Source organism: Alexandromys fortis, unplaced genomic scaffold, assembly GCF_014885135.2.
Source record: "Alexandromys fortis isolate MF-2015 unplaced genomic scaffold, M_Fortis_MF-2015_v1.1 scaffold_91, whole genome shotgun sequence".
Lineage (NCBI taxonomy): Eukaryota > Metazoa > Chordata > Mammalia > Rodentia > Cricetidae > Alexandromys > Alexandromys fortis.
In genome coordinates this window covers 7,078,405-7,098,956 of record NW_026067968.1, presented here as the reverse complement: position 1 = coordinate 7,098,956, position 20,552 = coordinate 7,078,405, and the positions used below count along the sequence as shown (strand labels likewise).

The following is a 20,552-nucleotide window of genomic DNA, read 5'->3' as shown; positions in this document are numbered from 1 at the left end:
TTGTATAAAATAAAAAGTAGAAATATTTCATTTATTAAATTTGCATTAGCCATTGCACTCAGAAGATAGTTTAATGGAGGTTAGAGATATGACTCAGTGGTTCAGAGTGCTTAGCTCGGCAGAGGACCCAGGTTCAATTCCCAGCACCTACAAGATGGCTCACAGCCATCTATAACTGCAGTTCCAGGGGATCTGAAGCCTCTTCTGACTTCTATGGGCTCCTGTGTATATGTATAATACACACACTTATAGACACACACAAGTAAAACAAAACATTTTTCTTAGAAAATATCTGAACAGTGTAATACAAAAGAATAATTCACTCACTAATTACAGGTTAAACTGCCCCAAGTAATGAAGCCAAGGACAGGAGAGAGCGCACAGACAACAGAACAGGAGAGAGCACACGGACAGCGGAACAGGAGAGAGCACACGGACAGCGGAACAGGAGAGAGCACACGGACAGCGGAAGTCATCTGTTACCAGTCTCATTAACGGAGAGTGAGGCCGCAACCAGCATCCTCTGGTGCAGGTCAGCAGGGCTGTCGCTGATGACGACAGAGTTGATGCTCTCCTTCTCGATCCACACACATCTGGGAAGAAGCAGCAGGGCACAAGCTGTTGCCCCACTGGCCAGGTGGTGGGACATGCCAGCCTATAAGTGAACCTCAAAAGATGATTGCACAGGCAAATGCCACATGCACAGGTCCTGGGCCCCTCCCTTGTGCCAGTTCTCCCCTTCCTCTAGGTACCACCCATACCCGAGTTCTCAAACCTCTTTTTGTTCCCTTGCTCCATCAGTAACCACAGAAGTTACTGCCTGCCTTCCGGCAGAGTGGGCATGGTGTGGCCCATCATCTGCCCCACCACCCCACTTCCTCTGAGAAGAGATATCAAGCTTCTTGTCTGTCAGCACTGCCTTTAACTTTGTCCCATTTCTGAAAGTGCTCGTGAAGCTGCCGGTGTCCACACCTCTTCTCCGCTTCAGGTTACACTGGGGACCAGGCTCACAGGCCTGCTCTTGCCAAGAATTTAGAGTACATCCCAGCCTTCACTGTGCACGAGGCCTCCTGGAGACAGGGCCTGCGCACCTGAACCTACTGCCAGTCCTCAGAAGCGCTCAGAGGAGCTAGTGTTGCCCAGAGCGGTCCTTAGAAAATGTACGTTTAAGGTTTTCAACTCTGTTGTGATACATATGAAAAGAGACTTATGAAACTTGCTATCAGCAAGTCTGCACTCCCTTCTCCCTCCACCCAATTCTCTGGTTGTACTTAACTTACCCAAAGTTCTCACAGATACAAACTCTCAAATTTAGGTCTACACACTGTCACTAGGACCACCCCTCAACCCTCACCCTCTCCCCTACACTACATCATAGCAACACCTTGCAGTCTGAGATTCAGGAAGTTCTGGAAAACCTTAAGTGTGGCCTTCAAAGTGTAGCCTGTGGCCCCATACACGGTCACCAGTTTTCTGTCACCATTAAATCCATAGGATTATTGAAGATGACAACTGAATTTTATTCACCACTGTTTCCCAGATAAAAATGCTTCCAGAAAACAGGTCACTCAACAGTCCCGGCACCTGCTGAGTGACAGCTATGACCAGAAAAGAAGAAACTCAGAACTCCACTGTTGAGCTGTTTCTACTGTCAAGGGAAAGAATGTCTCAGATCTGACAGAGGAGGGACATCAGGGATGCGCTAAAACACTCTTGCAGCTTATATACAAAGTCAAATTCGTTCCTGATGAGGTCTACAGATAAGGAAATAAAAATATTTTATAGGAAAATTAATTTAAGTCATACCTGAATTTGGATATTCTGGTCAGACTATGGCATTTCAGCTCATAAGGGTTAAAGGGCCCATGGAGAACAGCCTGTACATATAAAATATATGTTACCATCAAACAATAAGCCACTAAATATAAATGGTGGCAGTCCCCAAGTTGGTTCATACTTAACAAGATTAGGATCTGGTGGAACAAACCAATCCTTTTCAGCACTAAGAAAACTCAGGCAGGAGGATTATGAGTTCAGGCCCACTTGAGCTAGCTGACACAACTCCCTCAGAAGAAAGAAGAAAGAAGGGGAAAAGTAATTTGCATTGGGGAGACAGGCTCAGAGGCAGAAAGCTTCTCTAGCACTGCAAAAGACCAAAAAGAAAAAGGGAGGAGGAGGGGAAGAAAGGAAAGGAAGAAAAGAGGAAAAAGGGAAAGAAGAGGAGGAGCAGGAAGACGACGACTAAAGGAAGAAGAGGAGGAGGGGTTGGAGAGATCTTTCTTAGGAATACAGGTCCCGCTGGGGAAACTCAAAGCATTCAGATCACGGACAGAGCAGCGGACTCGCACTGCTCAGCAGGTGAGGGTACCTGCTGCCAAGCTAAAGAATCTGAGTTCGAGTCCCAGCACCCACATGGAAGACAGAACTGACTCTCACACACAAACAACAACAACAACAATAACAAAGGTAAAAACCAAATAAGGAGGATGAGGTGCAGTGGCACAAGCTTATGATAGATGCAGCACTCAGACACTGAGGCCAGATGATCACCACTGCAAAGCAGCCTGGGATACATAGTGAAACCCTGTCTCAAAGAGTAAAAATGCAAGGCTGGGAGTTGTCCAGTGAGTAAAGACATTTGCTGCTAAGCCTAAGGCCCTGAGTTCAATCCCCACACCCCACATGGTGGAACGAAAGAACCAATTCCACGAGCTGTCCTCTGACTTCCACAGGCACACCATGCCACATGTATAACCCCACACATAAATACAAAGAGACTCCAAAAAATGTAACTAAAAATTAAAATAGCCCGACAGTGGTGGTGCACACATTTAATCCCAGCATTCAGGAGGCAGGCAGATCCCTGTGAGTTCAAGGCCAGGCTGGTGTACAGAATAAGTTCCAGTACAGGCTCCAAAGCTAAACAGAGAAACTTCGTCTCAAAAACAAAGCAAAAAATGAAATAAAATACAACAGGAAGAAAGAAAACCCATCATAGGTATAGCCCAACCCTTGGCAAATAATGCAGAATGAATAACTTTTAAGAGCACATTTTAAATAGGTCCTACGAATCACCTTGCAGTTTGGAGCACCCAGCCGATTGGAAGCAAAGCTCTCCAACAGAATCCGGATGAGATGCTTCTCGTCGTCCTTCATAGGAGAGGACATAGAAGCATCTGGCATGGTTTCCACTGACTTAGCAAAGAAACCCTTGAGGACTTCATAGCTTTGCTGAATGGAACAAGAAATGTTTATTTTATTAAAGGCAAAATTGAAGGAAAAGAATGAATTTCATATAGATATAATCTTATTCTAATTTGAATGCTATGAATATACAGGGAAATAATTTTATCAAGTTCATTTTTAAATTCAAACAAAAATAAAGACTTTAACTACATTTCTAACATGATAGAATTTTAGAGGATCTACCAGTTTTCAGAAAAGAACACACATTAAAAGCAGCTACCTAATAAGAGTGATTTATTTATGGGCTGGAGAGATGGCTCAGTAGTTAAGATACCAGCTGTTATTCCAGAGGACCTGAGTTCAAGTCCCAGCACCCTCAAAGCAGCTCACAACCATCTGTCACTCCAGTCCAAGGGGCTCTGTGGACACCAGGCATGTATGAGATACAGACACACATGCAGGTGAAACACCCATACGCATAGAATAATTTTTTTAAAGACATGATCTCCTATAGCCCAAGGTAGCCTCAAACTTGACTATATAGTTGAGAATGGCCTTGAACTTCTGATCCTTCTGTCTCTATCTCTTGAGAGCTGGGATTTGAGGCCCGTTTCACGTGCCCAGTTTACAGATTCTTTTACTTTTTATTGTGTGCTTTATTTACAGACAATTTACCTCCCTATGCTGGAGTGGGAATGCCCCCCTTCAAGAGCTACTGACTAACGAAAACCTCAGTACCAGGTATAAGAAATCTCAGAGTTTTTGATCAGAGGAGTCCAAGAGACTCCCAAAACAATATAAGCTATTGCTGTTGCCTTTGGTTGCCTCCCAGAAGTTGAAGGTAAGTGTCACTATTGAAGACACCAGGTACTTCAGACACGGGACTCAGGTGAATTGGACTGGATCTGACCTGAACGTCTCCTCCCCGAGGAGCAGCTTTCATAGTCCCAGAAGGTGCCATACAAGCTGCCAAGGTAGAAAAGCAATCACTAGTCCTGCCCAGCTGTGACGCCTGTGAGACACAATGACCAGCACGGCAGGACATCCCTAAAGGAGCAATAGTGGCACTAACATCTTGGGGGTAACCACCAGCTGTCTCATTGGACTTGAGTCCCACTCAACAGGAAGGAACTTATGCCTGGTACTGGAAACTTATCCAAGTAAGTTTCTGTGGCTACTGAGGTCATAGATCAGAGAAGAACTTACTCCTAGCCTGGCAGTGGTGGCACACGCCTTTAACCCCAGCACTTAGGAGACAGAGGGAGGTGGATCTCTCAGAGTTCAAGGCTAGAGAGAGTTGCAGGCTCCAAAGCTACAGAAACCCTATCTCGAAACAAAACAAAACCCAACAAACAAACACAAGAACCGACTCCTGCCACTGTGGGCAGTGGAGGATGTCTTGAGTAAAGAGCAGATGCAGCCCTGAGTGAATGCATATTGTTGACATGGGCATGGCCTGAGACCAGTGAAAACTGGCAAAGTCTTCTTCTGCTCCCGAGTCCCTAGTGCATACAAAGGATTGACAAGTGCACTTTCCTCTTCCTGGGACTTTTGCAGTCTGAGACCTCTCACCTACAGACCTCCTACCGAGACTCTTAACTCCTCCCCAAGGTGCTGTACTTAACAAAAGTGCTGAGGGCCAGGTGGTGGTGCACACCTTTAATCCAAGCACTCTGGAGGCAGAGGCAGATGGATTTCTGTGAGCTCGAGGCCAACCTGGTCTAGAGACTGAGTTCCAGAACAGGCTCCAAAGCTACAGAGAAATCTTTTTTTAATTTTATTTATTTATTTATTTATTTATTTTTATTTACTTATTAAAGATTTCTGCCTCCTCCCCGCCACCACCTCCCATTTCCCTCCCCCTCCCACATCAAGTCCCCCTCCCTCGTCAGCCCGAAGAGCAATCAGGGTTCCCTGCCCTGTGGGAAGTTCAAGGACCACCCACCTCCATCCAGGTTGAAAGAAAACATGTGCTGGGGGGTCTCAGTTGTTGCTGTGATAGTTGGGGCCACTCCGCCATAGTGGGCACAGCCCCCTGACCGCCACTTTTCTGTGCATCTGCATCTGTTCTTTTCTCATTTCCTTACCAGCCAGTCAGGTTTCCAGACCCAAGTCACAAGGAACACCATATGCCACTTTATAAAACTGGTATATCCCCTAAATTCATTCTAATACTTATGCCTACAGATAATTATAGCTCTCACACCTCATTAGCAAAGCACCTTTTGCAGCAGACAGATCACTTTAGAAAGCCACGACTGCTCAAACGCAGAGGACAACTCCTCAGCCCCAACTGCTATGTCTATAACACAAGACCCACACCTAAGGCTCGGGAACCATTGTGGGAGCTGGGGTGGAAAGACTGTAAGAGCCAGAAGGAAGCTACAACCATAAAACCTCAACAATACAACTGCTTGAGCAGCCTGAAGACCTGAGTGATAGCCACACCAATAGACATGCTACCTTGGAAAGGGGAACCTCACAGGGCCCCACCTCCAGAGGAAGAGCGATAGGAAATCAATGACTCCAGAGGGAAAATTAGTCTTCATGGGGATGAGCCCCTAACTGACCGTCTAATGCTAAGCGGCCAGCCCTGCAAACATACACACACACAAGCAACACTACATGAACTCAGCGGGTTGTATTTACATGTGGACACACTTACTACATGTGTAACAATAGCAGAGATAGAGGCTATGAATTCGAAAGGGACGAAGGGGGAAGTAGGGGAGGAACTGCAAGGAGAAGGAAAGAAATGATGTAATTATATTGCAATTTTTGAAGATTTGTAAATAAAAATCTTAAAAAGAAGTTAAAAGAAAATTTGAAATAGTTAATATACATGAGATGCTCACTGACTACTTGCATTATGGAAATAATTTTTAGATTTCATTTAAAAAATAAATCTCAAATATAGAATAGTTTCAAATTAATTTCCACTTTTAAAAGAAAGTAATTGATTAGGAAGCTGCCCAGAACAGCATGCATCCAGCATAGCACAGTCCTTAGGAAATGAAGAAGACACTTAGAGCAGTGGGTCTTGACTCCTTTGGGGTCGTTTATCAAATATTTACATTGTGATCCATAACAATAGCAAAATTACAGTTATGAAGTAACAATAAAAATAATTTTATGGCTGGGGTCACCATATGACAAATGACATTAAAGGTTCACAAAGTTAGGAAGGCTGAGAACTCCTGCTTTAGACGACTCCAAAGACTCAACAACCAACACCTCCATCATGACCTACTCTATTCCTCAGTGCTAGCTGACAAGAAGAAAGCACCCCACTCTCTCCCTCCCAACCTGCCCAGCCTCCCAGCATGCATTTGTGCTCTCACAAAGAAGAACCCCACCGTAGTGGCACGCGCCTTTAATCCCAGCACTCGGGAGGCAGAGACAGGCGGACCTCTGTAAGTTCAAGGCCAGCCCGGTCTACAGAGAAAGCTCCAGGACAGGCTCCCCAAACTACAGAGAAACCCTGTCTCGAAAAGCCAAAAAAGATGCATACTTTTGACTCATAGGACTCCTCTGCGAGCTCAGCGTGGCCCTCCCTGATGAGAACGTCCCTGATGTTGACAGCATCCTGGGTGTCCGAGTACCGGTACACGTCCACATGCAGGACACTGTGCACAATGGAGAACACCTTCACCAGGAGAGGACAGCCGCTGACCAGGGAAGTGAAGCGCCCATTGGCCCCGCCACTCCAGTGCTCGCCACAGATCAGAGACTTTGCTGACGGCCGCATTTTGCAGATTTTGAATTCCAAAGCCTATAGAACAGAGGGAAGTTTTACATGTGAACAGAACGCAAGCACTAGAGTCTACAGAAACGTGACTGCTAGTCAACCCAAGAACAGTCCTGAAAACTACGAGGACTGAGGGTTCCCACTAAGTAAACGTGGCGGCTTCATTTTTTTTTTAATTTATTGTGGAGAGTCTCACTATGGCTAGCTTGGAACACAGTATGTAGACCAGGCTATAATGAATTCACAGAGATCCGCTTGCCTCTGCTGCTCTAGTACTAGGACTGTGTAAGTGTCAGCACACCAAGCTGGCTTCACTTTTCTTTCTTTCTTCTTTCTTTCCTTCTTTCTTTCTTTCTTTTTCTTTCTTTCTTTTTTTTGAGACAGGGTTTCTCTGTCTGACTGTCCTGGAACTCTTGCTATAGACCAGGCTGGCCTTGAATCCACAGAGATCCACCTGCCTCTGCCTCCCAAGTGCTGGGATTAAGGTCGCGGACCACCACCGCCACCTTGTCTGGCTACATTTTTATCTGTAGCTTTAGTTTAAATAAATCTGAGTGTGTTCTTGCTGGGCAAAGAGCATGTGAGACCAGTCCCCAAACTACTACACCCAGAGCCAACAGAGCCTGAGCAAACAGCACCAGAAGACACCAGCAGCGGTTTGAGTACCAATGGTTCCTGTAGGTTCATAGTTTGAATGCTTAGTGAATGAAAGGGAGTGGAACTTTCTGAGAGGACTAGAAAGATTTCTAATCTTGTGTGGCCTTGTTGGAGGAAGTATGGTTTCAAAACCCCGTGCCAGGTTTCTGTCTGTCTCTGTTTGCAAATCAGGATATAACTCTCAGCTACGACTCCAGTCTGCCTGCCACCACACTCTCTACCATGATGACAATGGACCATGCCTCTGAAACTGTCAACAAGCCCCCAATTGCATGATTTCTTTTATAACAGCGGCCTTGGTCATGGTCTCACAGCAGTGGAACAGTGACTAAGACAACACCACTGATTATAAAGTTTCTCTTGCTCAAAGTCAAAGCCTCTGTACATTCTGATTTCCTCCAGGGCTAATACTGGCAGCAATACTCTGGCACTATAATTTTTAAGAGGAGATGCCAAGTATAACCAGTCCTTCTCTGTTATGGACGTCAGCTGTGACGGCCAAGGTGACCTCTGGCAAGTTTTCTTCTGGTATTCACCACTCACTCCACAGAGTCTTCTCTACCTTACCTGAAATGGAAGCTCCAGAAACTGGCAGGGGATCTCCCTCAGCAGATCTAGGTCGACATGAGACCTATTCCCGTAGTCTACAAAGAACACCTATAAGACAAAGAAAACGAATACTCAGACTCTGCAGAGAGGATCTCAACCTGGCTCTCTTTGGACAGTGGGAATGCAGTGGCCTTCGCTGCTCCTGCAGCCGCACAGATGGTGCTTTTCAGCCCCATTCTTTATTTGCTTTTTTAAGAGACGATATCTCTATGTATATAGCCTTGGCTATTTCAGAACACACTATGTAGATCAGACTGGCCTTGAATTCACAGAGGCCTGCCTCTACCTCCCAAGTGTCGGATTTAAAGGTGTGAACCATTGCATCCGACTGTTAATTTATGTCATTTCATTCCTACCTTTAACAACAAAAGATTTTATATTTTTAATATGTGTGTGCACTACATGTATGCAGTGCCCATGAAGGCCAGAAGAGGGTATTAGATCCCCAGGTCTGGAGCTATAGATGGTTGTTAGCCTCCATATGAGTGCTGGAAATTGAACCTGGGACCTCTGGAAGAAAAGCTAGTGCTCTTAACCACTAAGCCATCTCTCCAGTCCCAAGATTTTCTATAAATTTCTAGGCTTATTTCCTTACTTGCTCAGTGATCTGTTAACAGAAAAACATACCTCAGCAGAATGTCCAGAAACATAAAGGATTTGAGCTCTAAAGTAGTTCTTCTTGTTGTGGTCAGTAAAAGGTGCCAGGCAGACCAAGTCTGGATGTGGGTGGACAGGCAGAGGGACCAGTTCTAGCCGGTTTATCTCAGCAGTCAGTTTTTTCAGAAGCTCTGCATTCCTTTCATCAATCCTGTACCCCCAGAAGTGCCCGACTTCTACCACCTGGAAGGGAAGAGGATGCACAGAAATAGGCTCCAAGTGGGTCCGCACAGCCCTTTGAGCAGGCTCCTCCCTGCATCCACCTGTGCTCCACAGGTTTCCAACAGTCTTGATGAAGAAAGGAGGGGCTTCTTGCGATCAAGAGCAACAAGTGCATGCACCATGCCCTGTCCTCGGAGGTGGACTCAGTAGGTCCAAGTCCTGAAGGCTTTGAGAGGTCTGGATTTAGCCCAGATAAGTCAATACCACAGGGACTCTGGTGCCCTCTGAACTGCTGAGTCCATGAATAAGAACAGCATGTGAGTCTGGAGAGAAACCCAACACTGCATTAAGACCCCCACCCCTGGGACAGCTTCCCCATGGCTGCCTCAGGCCACAAGGGCCACAGTCATCAGTTCCCACCTGTTTGGATTCCAGATTTCTACATGAGATTTTCCCAAAGTACAGCTGTAGATTTACTGGAAAGAGTCCATACTTGCTTATTTTTTTGTGCTTGAGTTTAAACCCAGGACCTCATATATGCTAGACAGGAGTTTCACTTCTGAGATTCATCCCCAGCTCAATGCAAGGCATTTTACTTTAAAGAAATAAAAAACATACCCAAATAATACTTTCAATACTAGTTTTGTTGATGCAAACAATTATGCAGCATGTATCATGTCAACTAATTTTTTAAGTTTTATCTTGTCAAATGTTTAGGGTGTTTGTTTGTTGTTGTTGTTGTTGTTGTTGAGGTAGGGTCTCAGTGTGTACTCTGGCTTGCTTAGAACTCTCTCTAAAGACCAAGCTAGCCTTCACAGCAACCTGCCTCTGCCACCTAAGTACTGGGATTAAAGGTGTGTACCACCACAGTGGGCTATTTTAGCATTATTTAAACCTCGACATTCTAAAAATTAACTTTTATTCAAGAATAACTTCTTGCCTTCCATTTTGTCCACATTCTAATTTCACAAGCACAGTCATTCATATTCGGCCGCATGCACCAGTCAGCATACAGGTGCACATACATGAACCTGCTTCATGACCAGTTTCTACAGATGTGGGGGTGAGAAGCACTCTAGGGACCCAGTGGCACTCTCACCTCAGTGACATCAACTGTCAGGAGGAGATCAGCAACTGTCCGAGGTCTGTCCAAGGTGTTGAACGAGACTTGCATGGGATCTACAGTCTGCTTCTGGAAGTCCACATTCACCCTGAGTAACGAGTTGGAAAAAAGAAGACAGAAATTAAGTCTGTAAGAAACACTTAGACATGTGAATTTCCACCTGACCTGCTCTAATACTTCCAGCGCTACAGTCTGGTTCTTCGTCCTCCCGAGGCCCTGCCTGTGGGGCTACTGGCAGGTGGTAGAAGCTTTGAGAGATAGGGTCCAGGCCCCAGCTAACAAGACCAACCAACCATGGACTAAAACTTCCAAAGCCATGAGCCAAAATAACTGTTCCTCTTGCAAGCTAATCATCTCTGCTATTTGTCACAGAAATGGAAAACTGACATAACCAGAAACATTAAGTTTGATCTCACTTCAAATGGGAATTTTTGGCTATTTCTTGGGTTGTCCTAGAAGCGGTGCATACCTAATAGTAACCATTCCCCTCCAGGGATACATTCTAAAAGATAGACTCTATTTTCAAAAATATAAATTCTAAATCTAGGGCCTGCAATCATTTTTCATTTCAGAAAACTAACTAGAAAATGAAGTTTGTAACTCAGTTGGTAGAGGGCTTGCTTGCCTGGGTGTACCCCCAGTACAGCATAAAACTGGGGGGCATGCTGTGATCCTAGGAGGCATAGCCGGAAGAAGGGGCTAGGGGGAAGGTTAGTGGTTAGGAGTAGCACTGTTCTTCCAGAGGACGGCACTCACCGCTGCCTACAACTCCAGCTCCAGGAGGACCTACAGCCTCCGATCTTCACAGGCACCCACAGATAGACACATAAATATGCATAATTAAAAACAATAGGTAAGCCAGGCAGTGGCACTGCATGCCTTTAATCCCAGCACTCAGAAGGCAGAGGCAGGTGGATCCCCGAGTTCAAAGCCAGCCTGATCTATAGAATGAGTTCCAGGATAGCCAGGGATACATTGAGAAACTCTGTCTCAGAAAACAAACAAAAGGCATAAATGTTTGTTTGTTTGTTTGTTTTTATAAGGTGGAAGCAGAAAGAACAGAAGTAGTTCAAGATCATCCTCAGCTACAGAAGTTTTTGAGACCAGCCTAGGCTTGACTTTAAAAAGAGCCCACACTTGGCTCAATATTATGTTAATATAAAATACATGATTATCTAACAAGCTCTAGAAATATCATTCACCTCTTAGAGCAGTAAGACAGCAAATGTTACAAGATAGGAAAAACAACTTTAATAAACATAAAATTTTCGGGGCTGGAGATGGCTCAGCGGTTAAGAGCATTGCCTGCTCTTCCAAAGGTCCTGAGTTCAATTCCCAGCAACCACATGGTGGCTCACAACCATCTGTAATGAGGTCTGGTGCCCTCTTCTGGCCTGCAGGCATACACACAGACAGAACATTGTATACATAATAAATATTTTTTTTTTAAAAATTTCCTCTTGACACTTTTATCCTAAACTACAGGGAAAGAATGGCAGGAGAGAGCTGAGCCAGTGCCCCCTGTTCTGGTAAGTAGGCTGGCATCACCTAGCATCAGGCACAAACGTCAGCCATTTGGCTTTGACAAGGACAGACAGGTCTTAGAAGACTAAACCTACCCTTCTCCCAAATGATCAGAAGCCTACACCTGGGCTCAGGCATGGCTCCACTGGTAAAGTATGAGGATCTGAGTTCTCATGGATCCCCAAACCCATGTAAAAACCCAGAAGTACCCCCTGCTCATATGCATTCAAGAGCCTTCCTCCTAGATTTACAAAAATGTTGAAATAGGAGCGGCGGGGCTGCGTCCCCAACACCCCCGCCACTTGGCTAGCTCACGCCCGAAACAACAACACACAAACTGTATTCATTTAAAGAACTGCTTGGCCCATGAACTCTAGCCCTTACAGGCTAATTCTCGCACCTGGACTAGCCCATTTCTAATAATGTGTGTAAGCACCCCAAGGTGCGCTTACCGGGAAGATTCTAGCCACATCCATCTTCATCGCGTGTGCCTCAGAGAGCAGAGCTATCACGTCTACCCGGGAGAGCTGAGCATGGTGTCTCTGCTCCAGCAGAGCTGACGGGTCTCTCCGGGAGCAGAGCAGAGTCTGACCTCACTTCCTCTTCTGCCCAGAATTCTATTCTGTTTACTCCTCCCATCTATGTTCCAAGCCATGAGGCCAAGCAGCTGGTTTATTATAACTTAACAAATGAAATCAACAGATTGATATAACACTCCCACATCACAAAAATTATACAGATGAAGGATAAATTAGACTTTGAAAAAGCAATAAATAAAGCTAGGCATGGGATCTTTGTGAGTCTGAGCCCAGCCTGGACTACATAAGAAGTTCCAGGCCAGCTAAGGCTACATAGTAAAACCCAGTCCAACAGTCATGTGGGAACGTATTTGGATACAGGGTCCCAGTAGAATATTGTGAAATACCTTGTGTTCCTGAGCTTCGACACCGACCCGCCTTGCACTTTCCCTTCGATCTCCTCTGCGGCATGGACACTGAGCTCAAGAGGCAGTTTTAGTTGGGACATCTTGACTGCCAAGTTCACAGCAGGGAGGGTCTTGAATCTCTCTGTCGGATTCCGTGAAAACTCCACAAAGGCTCTGCTCCGTAAATAGAAATTAAAACATAAATTTATCAGATATCTAGTAAATAAGAATCACATACTAATTTCTCTCAAGGTTAGGCAGAAATTTCTCAGTGAATACTCCTCAAAACGCTAATAACTCTTCATTTTAATTAATCAATAGAAATATTAGTTGGATTAAAGATAGATTATTTGCTGAGAGAAATTATTTACAGTAATAAGTCATTGAAGCCAGGCCTCAGTATACCACAATGCAGAAAGGACACAGTCACATGGGAGTTTCAGTGAGGGAATCTTAGCTTTCACAACTCCAGGGCAAGACCTATTTCCTGTTTTAAGACTTAAAACATGGATGTACAGCCCAGTGAGTTTGGCAAGACCATTTTAAATAACTACTAGTTAATAATGTCAGCAAACGCCCAGCCCCCCCTTACCAAACTCCCCAGGGGCAGCCTGTGCCTGCACAGCACAGCTTCTGCAGAGCAGGCTGCTATATGGGGGAGGACCGCCGGCTTTATTCTCTGATTGCCGCTTTATGTCTCTAACTGTCCCAGCATAACCAAACAGAACACAATGGCTTTCCCTGAAATACTGGTGTAAAGTTTCTATCGTGACTAAACAGCCAAAAACACGGGGAACGCACAGGTCTCTGGGGTCAGTCCTCAGCTCTGGGAGGGGGGGGGACAAAAAACAACTTTTTTTCTATTCAATTTAAAAAACTGTAATCTTATGCACATAAACATGTCCTTTTGGAAACAAAAGCTTCTGGTGACTCTTTTAACTAACCATTTGTTACTGACCTGCTAATAAAATAGGGTCAAATTAATTTCTGCCCTCTGTGTCTCCCAAAGTTACTCATGACAAATATGTGTTTAAAAAGCACAGAGGTAAAAGGTGTCCTTTGAGGTATCCCCCGTGGCTACAGAGAACAAGATTAGTGATTTGGCATAAAAGTCTGGGGATGGGCACTAAAGAGAAGACCCCTGTGGAGAAGCAGGACCTGTCACAGCATTACAGACAGGCCACCAGCAGAGTTCCTTTAGGACACCCAGCTGGAAAGAATGCTGACAACAGGACAAACTAAAGTCCCCTAGGGAGACCCACCCTGCACACACCCAGCCCTAAGAAGAGACCTCATTCACAGGTAAAACAGAGCCGTGACAGCCGCTGGCTACTCACTTAGTGCCATCAAATACAATGGATTTGACTTGCCCACACTGTCTGAAGAGAGACTGCAGTTGTTTGTAGTAAAGAAATCCGTAGGGAGGAATGTGCTTCAGCTGTAAGACAGGACACAGTGCACATCAGAGCCATTAGCAAGGACTCCTGAACAGTCCTGACACCAGGGGCAGAAGGGCTACTCACTGCTCTTCTTTGCAAGCTCAGTGTATACAGAACACACTCAGCCCATCAGTTACCTAACAACTGCATATCTTTAAATCATAACACAGTTTTAAGCAAAAAATATGTAAAATAAAGGCTGGTTTTTCCCTTGCTAAAACAGTTCAAAAGTCAAATGCAGTAAAAGTTGCTCAGTTTTTTGTTTTTTTTTTTTGTTTTTTTGCTTTCATGTTATTTTAAAATAATCGCACTAACTACAGCTTCCTGACACATCACACTTCTGATAAAGAGTGACAGGGAAGTAATGAAAGAAGAAGGTTGCTCATCACCAAAGGCTGTTCCCTCCTCATGGCAGCAGAGCCAGGCTCCTACCCAGCAGTCTCAAGTTCATCTACTTCAAAGCACTGCCTGTAGGCAGTGACTGCTCTTTTGTTCCTGGCTGCCCAGACCTGAATAATGGCACAGAAACTACATTAATTAATAGACACTGCGTGGTCAATAGCTTAGGCGTATTCCTAGCTAGCTCTTACATCTTAAATTAACCCATTTATATTAATCTGTGTATCACCACAAGGCTGTGGCCTATTGGTAAGGGTTCTGATGCCTGTCTCCTTTGGCAGCTTCTTCGCATCTCTCTGACTCCACTTATTCTATCTCTTCTCAGCCAGCCTGCTATAGGCCGATGCAGCTTCTTTATTGACCAATGGTAATAAAATATATTCACAGCATGGCAAGGGGAAATCCCCCATCTCTGCCAGTGCTCTTGGCCCTCCGCAGGCATTATGGTCCCCCATGTTCTAAGCTCTGGTTCCACTGAGGTATACACTGCCAGTCCCTGAGGAGTCAAAGTCTCTATCAGCTGCAGGTGGAGCAGGAAATAAGAGCACAGCCTGCACCCAAGTCCAAGTCCATGGAGAAGCATGAGCTGTGCTTCTGCGCCCTTCTCACTTGTAGTGCTCTTCAAAGACTTGTACTTGAAACGTTCCAGAATCTGTGGCTCTGTCCTTGTCAATCTCCGGCTCTCCACAGTTGCAAAGGTAGTGGTTATAGCAGAATCCAGAATTAAAACGAGCAATGGTTGAGCACTTACTATAAGCCAGGAACTAACTTTACCAAGTGCTTTTCATCAAAAAAAAAAAAAAAAGCCCCCCCCCCCCAGTCAACCAAGGAGTCTAAGGAAAGCCCAGTTCTAAAGAGTATGTAGTTCCAGTGGTCACATGCTATTGCTGTGTAAACAAATGCCCTTTACAGCTCCAGCGGTCAGTGCCCAGGGCTCATCGTCAGATCCTCCCACTCTGCCTCCCAGTTCATGCTACTTACATGCTATCCCTGGGCCATACCCTCTACTGCAGACTTGGAGGGTCCTCAGATCCGAACTTAACATTCTCTAAGTAGTTCTGTTGGGCATCAGGGTGGGGCCGCTGCTTTTTAAGTCACAACACTAAGCCCCCAAGCAGTAGCATTTACTTTGTGTACCATTGTTGTTAACAAAATGCTCTTAAGGGCCTCATATCACCGAAATGGCACATGATCAAATCAGCACTCACCCTGAATATATAATTTATCAAGGCCTTTCTGTAAAATGGAGTCTATAAAAATGAAGAAGAGCTGATAAGGAAGTAGCAGTCCCTGAGGGGTTAAGCAGTCCCAGCATTCACACAGCATTTACGAGGACACAGCAGCCCTTGATGGCCACGCCATAGGCAGTCCTCCTGGAAACCTATATTCACACTCTTGCACGGCGTCCCATGTCACCTACCACAACTGTTGTCTTCGGATCTTTGCCAGCCAATTCCCTCACTGCCATCTCCTCATCTGGCAGTCCAAAAGTAAAGTAATTTGGATAAAAGGCGCCTGCCAGTACAACCTGAAAAAGAAGCGTGTATTCAATTCTTCTTCATACCATGTCCTCATCTTGCACCAGAGCACCGGCACAGCTTGGAACACATAGCACATGAAAGCTGTATCCCTCACACATCCTGTTGTTCCCCGTGACAGACATTCTACCTGGATCTTCTCCTCAGAATAGCTGGACCACTTCAGAGAGTGAAGCAAATGAGAACTCACCAACAGTACACTAGGCCCCTTTTCCACCCTCACTCAACAACAGTTCCAACAAGCCAAGCGTTCTCCCAGGTGTACAGACATAACTGCAGCTGGAACTCTCCAGCTGGGCAGCAAGTTGACATCTAATGTTCACATCTAAAAAGTACTCTGCAGCAGAATCCTTTCTTCAGTAAGAGTCTGCCGACATGAAGCACACACACAGAAGGTTCTCCTGGCCATATGGCAATTTTGCATCCTCAAAAGAACTAATATTCCCACCGTATCCACCTCAAACCCTTCTCCAATGCATGTGGTGGTTTGAATGAGAATGGCTTCCATAGGCTCATATATTTGAATGCTTGGTCCCCAGCTGGTGGAACTCTTTGGGAAGGATTAGGAGGTGTGGCCTCTGAGAGGAAGTATGTCAATGTGGGTGGGCTTTGAGCTTTCAAAAGGCCCATACCATTCACTCTTTCTGTCACACTTGTGGATCAGATGTACGCTCCCAGCTGCTGCTCAGACACCATGTCTGCAGGTCTTCCTGCTTCCATGCTCCCAACCATGATCGATGGTCACTGGACTCACCCTCTGAACTGTAAGCCTTCAATAAACTCTTTCTTCTATAAGTTGCCTTGGTCTTGGTGTCTCTTCACAGCAATAGAGCAGTAACTAAAGCAATGCATTGCCAACCCTATGACAGAAGCATTGTTCATATGCAAGAGACACATCTCTCTAAGGTTCGTGGAAGGCTTTACCCCACAGCTAGGCACTGCTTCATGATCCAGACTTCAAAGAGCTTTCTCAATGTCAGAGAGCAGTAGTGTGTGGATCTTACAGCAAGAGGCCTGTCACTGACGCTCCATGACAGCAAGAGCTCACTTGGGAAAAGAAGCAAGCTGAGGTCATACCACCACCAGGAAGGGGTGTAAACAAGGAAGGTAAGAACAGCTCTGGGTTAAACACATAGGACCACTATGGTATCAAAATCTCAGAGGCACGGCTGGCACTAACAAGCATATCTCAACTATAAGATTGACACCAGTGTGGTGGCCACACCATTTATCCTAGTAATCAGAGGCAGAGGCAGGAAGATCTCTGTTAAACCAAGGCCAATCTGGTGAGTTCCTGGTCATCCAAGGTTACATAGTAAGATCTTATCTCAGAGTGAAAGAGAGTGGGGGGCATTAAAAGGAAGTCCCACACACCTGTAGGATGAAGCGCTGCTTGTATGGATACTCTTGGTCCAAGACAGGATGGCGAGGATCCACAAACATGTTGAACTGTGAGATTCTATTCTTCAATTCTTCATATAATTCAGCCACCTGGAGTGCACATTGAAATATGATGTCTCAAAGCACAGACATACTCAGAACAGTGAAAACAAACGCACACAATGGGGAAGGTTAAATTAGCATATCCACGGGGTTACACATCATCACTACCAGGAGTCATCTCATTCAACACTAGTGAGGAATGAAAACATTCCAGAGAGTCAACAGAGCTGCCAGAGGGCACAGCTGCCCCAGAACCTCAGCTTATGCATGGGATTCAACCTACAATCACAAACATAACCTGCAGCTGGTTTCTTGGACCACCAGCTCCCAAACCATGACACAGAGGTTTACTGTTAATTATGAATGCTCAGCCTTAGCTTGAACTTGTTTCTAGCTTTTTTTTTTTAACCTTAAATTAACTTAAATTTCTATTCATGTGCTGCCCCAAGGCTTGTTGGCCTCATCTATGTTCTGCTTCCTCCGTGCCTGCCTGGCTTGGTGGCCCCGGTTAGCTGGGCCCCAGCTGTCTGGCCAGCTCCCCTTTTCTCTCTGCCCTCCAGACCCACTTATCCCTCCTCCTCTGCCTAGCTATTGTTCATTCAGCTTTTCGTTAGATAAATCAGGTGCCTTAGGCAGGCAAGGTAAAACAGCAGCACATCTTTACATAGCTAAACAAATATGCTATTCCACCACAACAATCTTATATCCTTCAGACTCTTTACCTTCTTCCCTGAACACGGTCCGCTTTCGTAACTGGAAATCTAGAATGTGCAGACATGATGACACACATCCGTAATCCCAATTTATTAAGATGAGGCAGGAGGATCTCAAGCTGAAGACCAGTCCTGACTCACAGTACAGTCAGGATGGTCAGGAACTCAAGGCCAACCTCATCTACATAGCCTGAGTCACATGAGGTTCTCTGTTGTGGGATAATTTTTTGTAGACTGTGAAGATGTGTCTGTGCGTCTTACCTCATTTACCTAAGGCACCTCTGATTGGTTTAATAAAAAGCTGAACAGCCAGTAGCTAGGCAGAAGAGGCTAGGTGAGACTTCCAGGGAGAAAGAGGAACTTGAGGGAAGAAGAAAAAATCTGAGGAGTGGGGCTGGAGAGATGGCTCAGAGGTTAAGAGCATTGCCTGCTCTTCCAAAGGTCCTGAGTTCAATTCCCAGCAACCACATGGTGGCTCATAACCATCTGTAATGGAGTCTGGTGCCCTCTTCTGGCCTGCAGGCATACACACAGACAGAATATTGTATACAAAATAAATAAATATTTAAAATTTTTTTTAAAAAAAAGAATCTGAGAAGTGGACTCTCACCAGTCAGATGCAGAGGAAGTTGGATGTACAGTTCTGAGGAGAGGTAACGAGTCATGTAGCTCATTATAAATGGGTTAATGTAAGTTTTAAGAGCTAATCAGTAACAAGTCTAAGCTAAGGCCAAGCTTTTATAATTAAAAAGTCTCCATGTCATTATTCAGGAGCTGGCAGTCCAAAGAAAGTCCAATTACAGTTCTAGCTCAATAGTTTTTCATACAAAATGTCTGTTTTAAATATATACATATATATGAAAACAAACAACTTTAAGTCACCACAAAATTATCTCAATAAAGTTTTAAAAGCAAAAATCATGCAATAACAAAGGATAAAATACCATGATAAACTGAAAGGGGACAGGAAGACATGTTAACATATGAAGTGAGTGCTTACTATATTCAAACCCCTAAGCTAAATCTCTAGTCAGTGTGTGTGAGTGCTTGCACATGCCAGTTCCCAACAGACACGCGGCAACTTAGAGCCACCTGCAGCCACCTGCAACTCCAGTTCCAGAGGAGCCAACTGACGGGTAGTGAAAATGTGGTACATTTCCATAGTAGACTATTATTATTCAACAAAATATAATTCAGCAGCTAAAAAAAATGAAATTTTCAGGCAAATGGACAGAGCTAGAAGCAATCACCCAGAGTAAGGTAACCTTGACCCAGAAAGACAACACTGCATGGTTTCTCTTAAAAGCTTTTAAGCTTTAGATATGTGTGCTTCATCTAGAACACCCAGTCCCTGGGAACCTCATTAGACAGGGGAAGGAGGAGACCTTCCAAGGAAATGGGATAGAACACAGCGTCATAAATGGGTGAAGAAGAAACTGGAACAGGAGGATTAAGTAAGGATGGAGAGAGGGGCAGGGTAAGAGGGAATGAAGGGAGGAGTAACTAAATCTCCTATTCTAGAAGCTCTCGAAAATATATAAAAGGAATTTAAATGGATTACCATATGAGACAATGTCGCAACTAAACATCATGTGCTACCACGTAAAATCCCCAGGACAGGAACGGGTTACACTTTGTTTAGCTGTTGGTCAAAGTGGCCCCATAGACCTCCCCCAAAACCATCACCACAGGCTATTTCTTTTTTTGAAAAATGATTTATTTAACTTTATTTGTATATACATTGGTGTGAAGATGTCAGATCCTCCGGAACTGGAGTTACAGACAGTGTGAGCTGCCATGTGGGTGTTGGGAATTGAACCAGGTCCTCTGAAGAGCAGCAGTGCTCCTAAGCACTGAGCCACCTCTCTCCACCCCATCATCACGGGCTATTTCTAAGGCTACTGGTTACCCTTCACAACACGACACATGGAGAAATAAGAGATAGTGACTAGCTGGAAGTTTCACCCTTACTCACTAGTGCTCCAGAACCTGAGACAACATAAGTCATGGGCCTAAGAGAAAACCTACTACTATTATTCTGCTAAATCTGTGTTTCTCAACCTGTGGGTCTCAGGTCGAATGTACTGCACATCACATATTCATCATTAACAGCAAAATTACAGTAATGAAGTAGCAATGAAATAATTTTATAGTTGGGGGTTACTAAAACATGAGGAAGTGTATTAAAGGGTTGCAGCATTAGGAAGGTTGAAAACAATGTGCTAAGTGAACCTAGAATGACGCCTAATGACATATGGTTATTCCATATATCACTGCCTTGCTCAACCCCATCAGAGAAGCTGCTTCTTGCACTAGATGGTAATTAGCAGAGACCCACGGCTGGATGGGTGCAGACAGTGAGAGGAGATGGAAAGATTTTTAAGAGCCAAAGTAGCGGATGACTAAGGAAACGGCATCTTTCAGACTCA

At 44.8% G+C, this 20,552-nt stretch overlaps 1 protein-coding gene across 1 annotated transcript in view; it reads right to left on the bottom strand.

Annotated features, from left to right (window-relative positions):
• Window positions 1-20,552, bottom strand: part of Tdrd9 (tudor domain containing 9) — a 111,774-nt gene that overhangs the window by 21,521 nt on the left and 69,701 nt on the right. The window contains exons 21-31 of the mRNA XM_050154771.1: window positions 17,342-17,458; window positions 15,850-15,957; window positions 13,929-14,029; window positions 12,592-12,765; window positions 10,119-10,230; window positions 8,828-9,040; window positions 8,159-8,248; window positions 6,698-6,958; window positions 3,076-3,231; window positions 1,807-1,877; window positions 484-593 (exon numbers count right to left, since the gene is read on the bottom strand). Coding sequence (XP_050010728.1) covers window positions 484-593; window positions 1,807-1,877; window positions 3,076-3,231; window positions 6,698-6,958; window positions 8,159-8,248; window positions 8,828-9,040; window positions 10,119-10,230; window positions 12,592-12,765; window positions 13,929-14,029; window positions 15,850-15,957; window positions 17,342-17,458 — 1,513 coding nt within the window. The remainder of the gene's footprint in view (window positions 1-483; window positions 594-1,806; window positions 1,878-3,075; window positions 3,232-6,697; window positions 6,959-8,158; window positions 8,249-8,827; window positions 9,041-10,118; window positions 10,231-12,591; window positions 12,766-13,928; window positions 14,030-15,849; window positions 15,958-17,341; window positions 17,459-20,552) is intronic.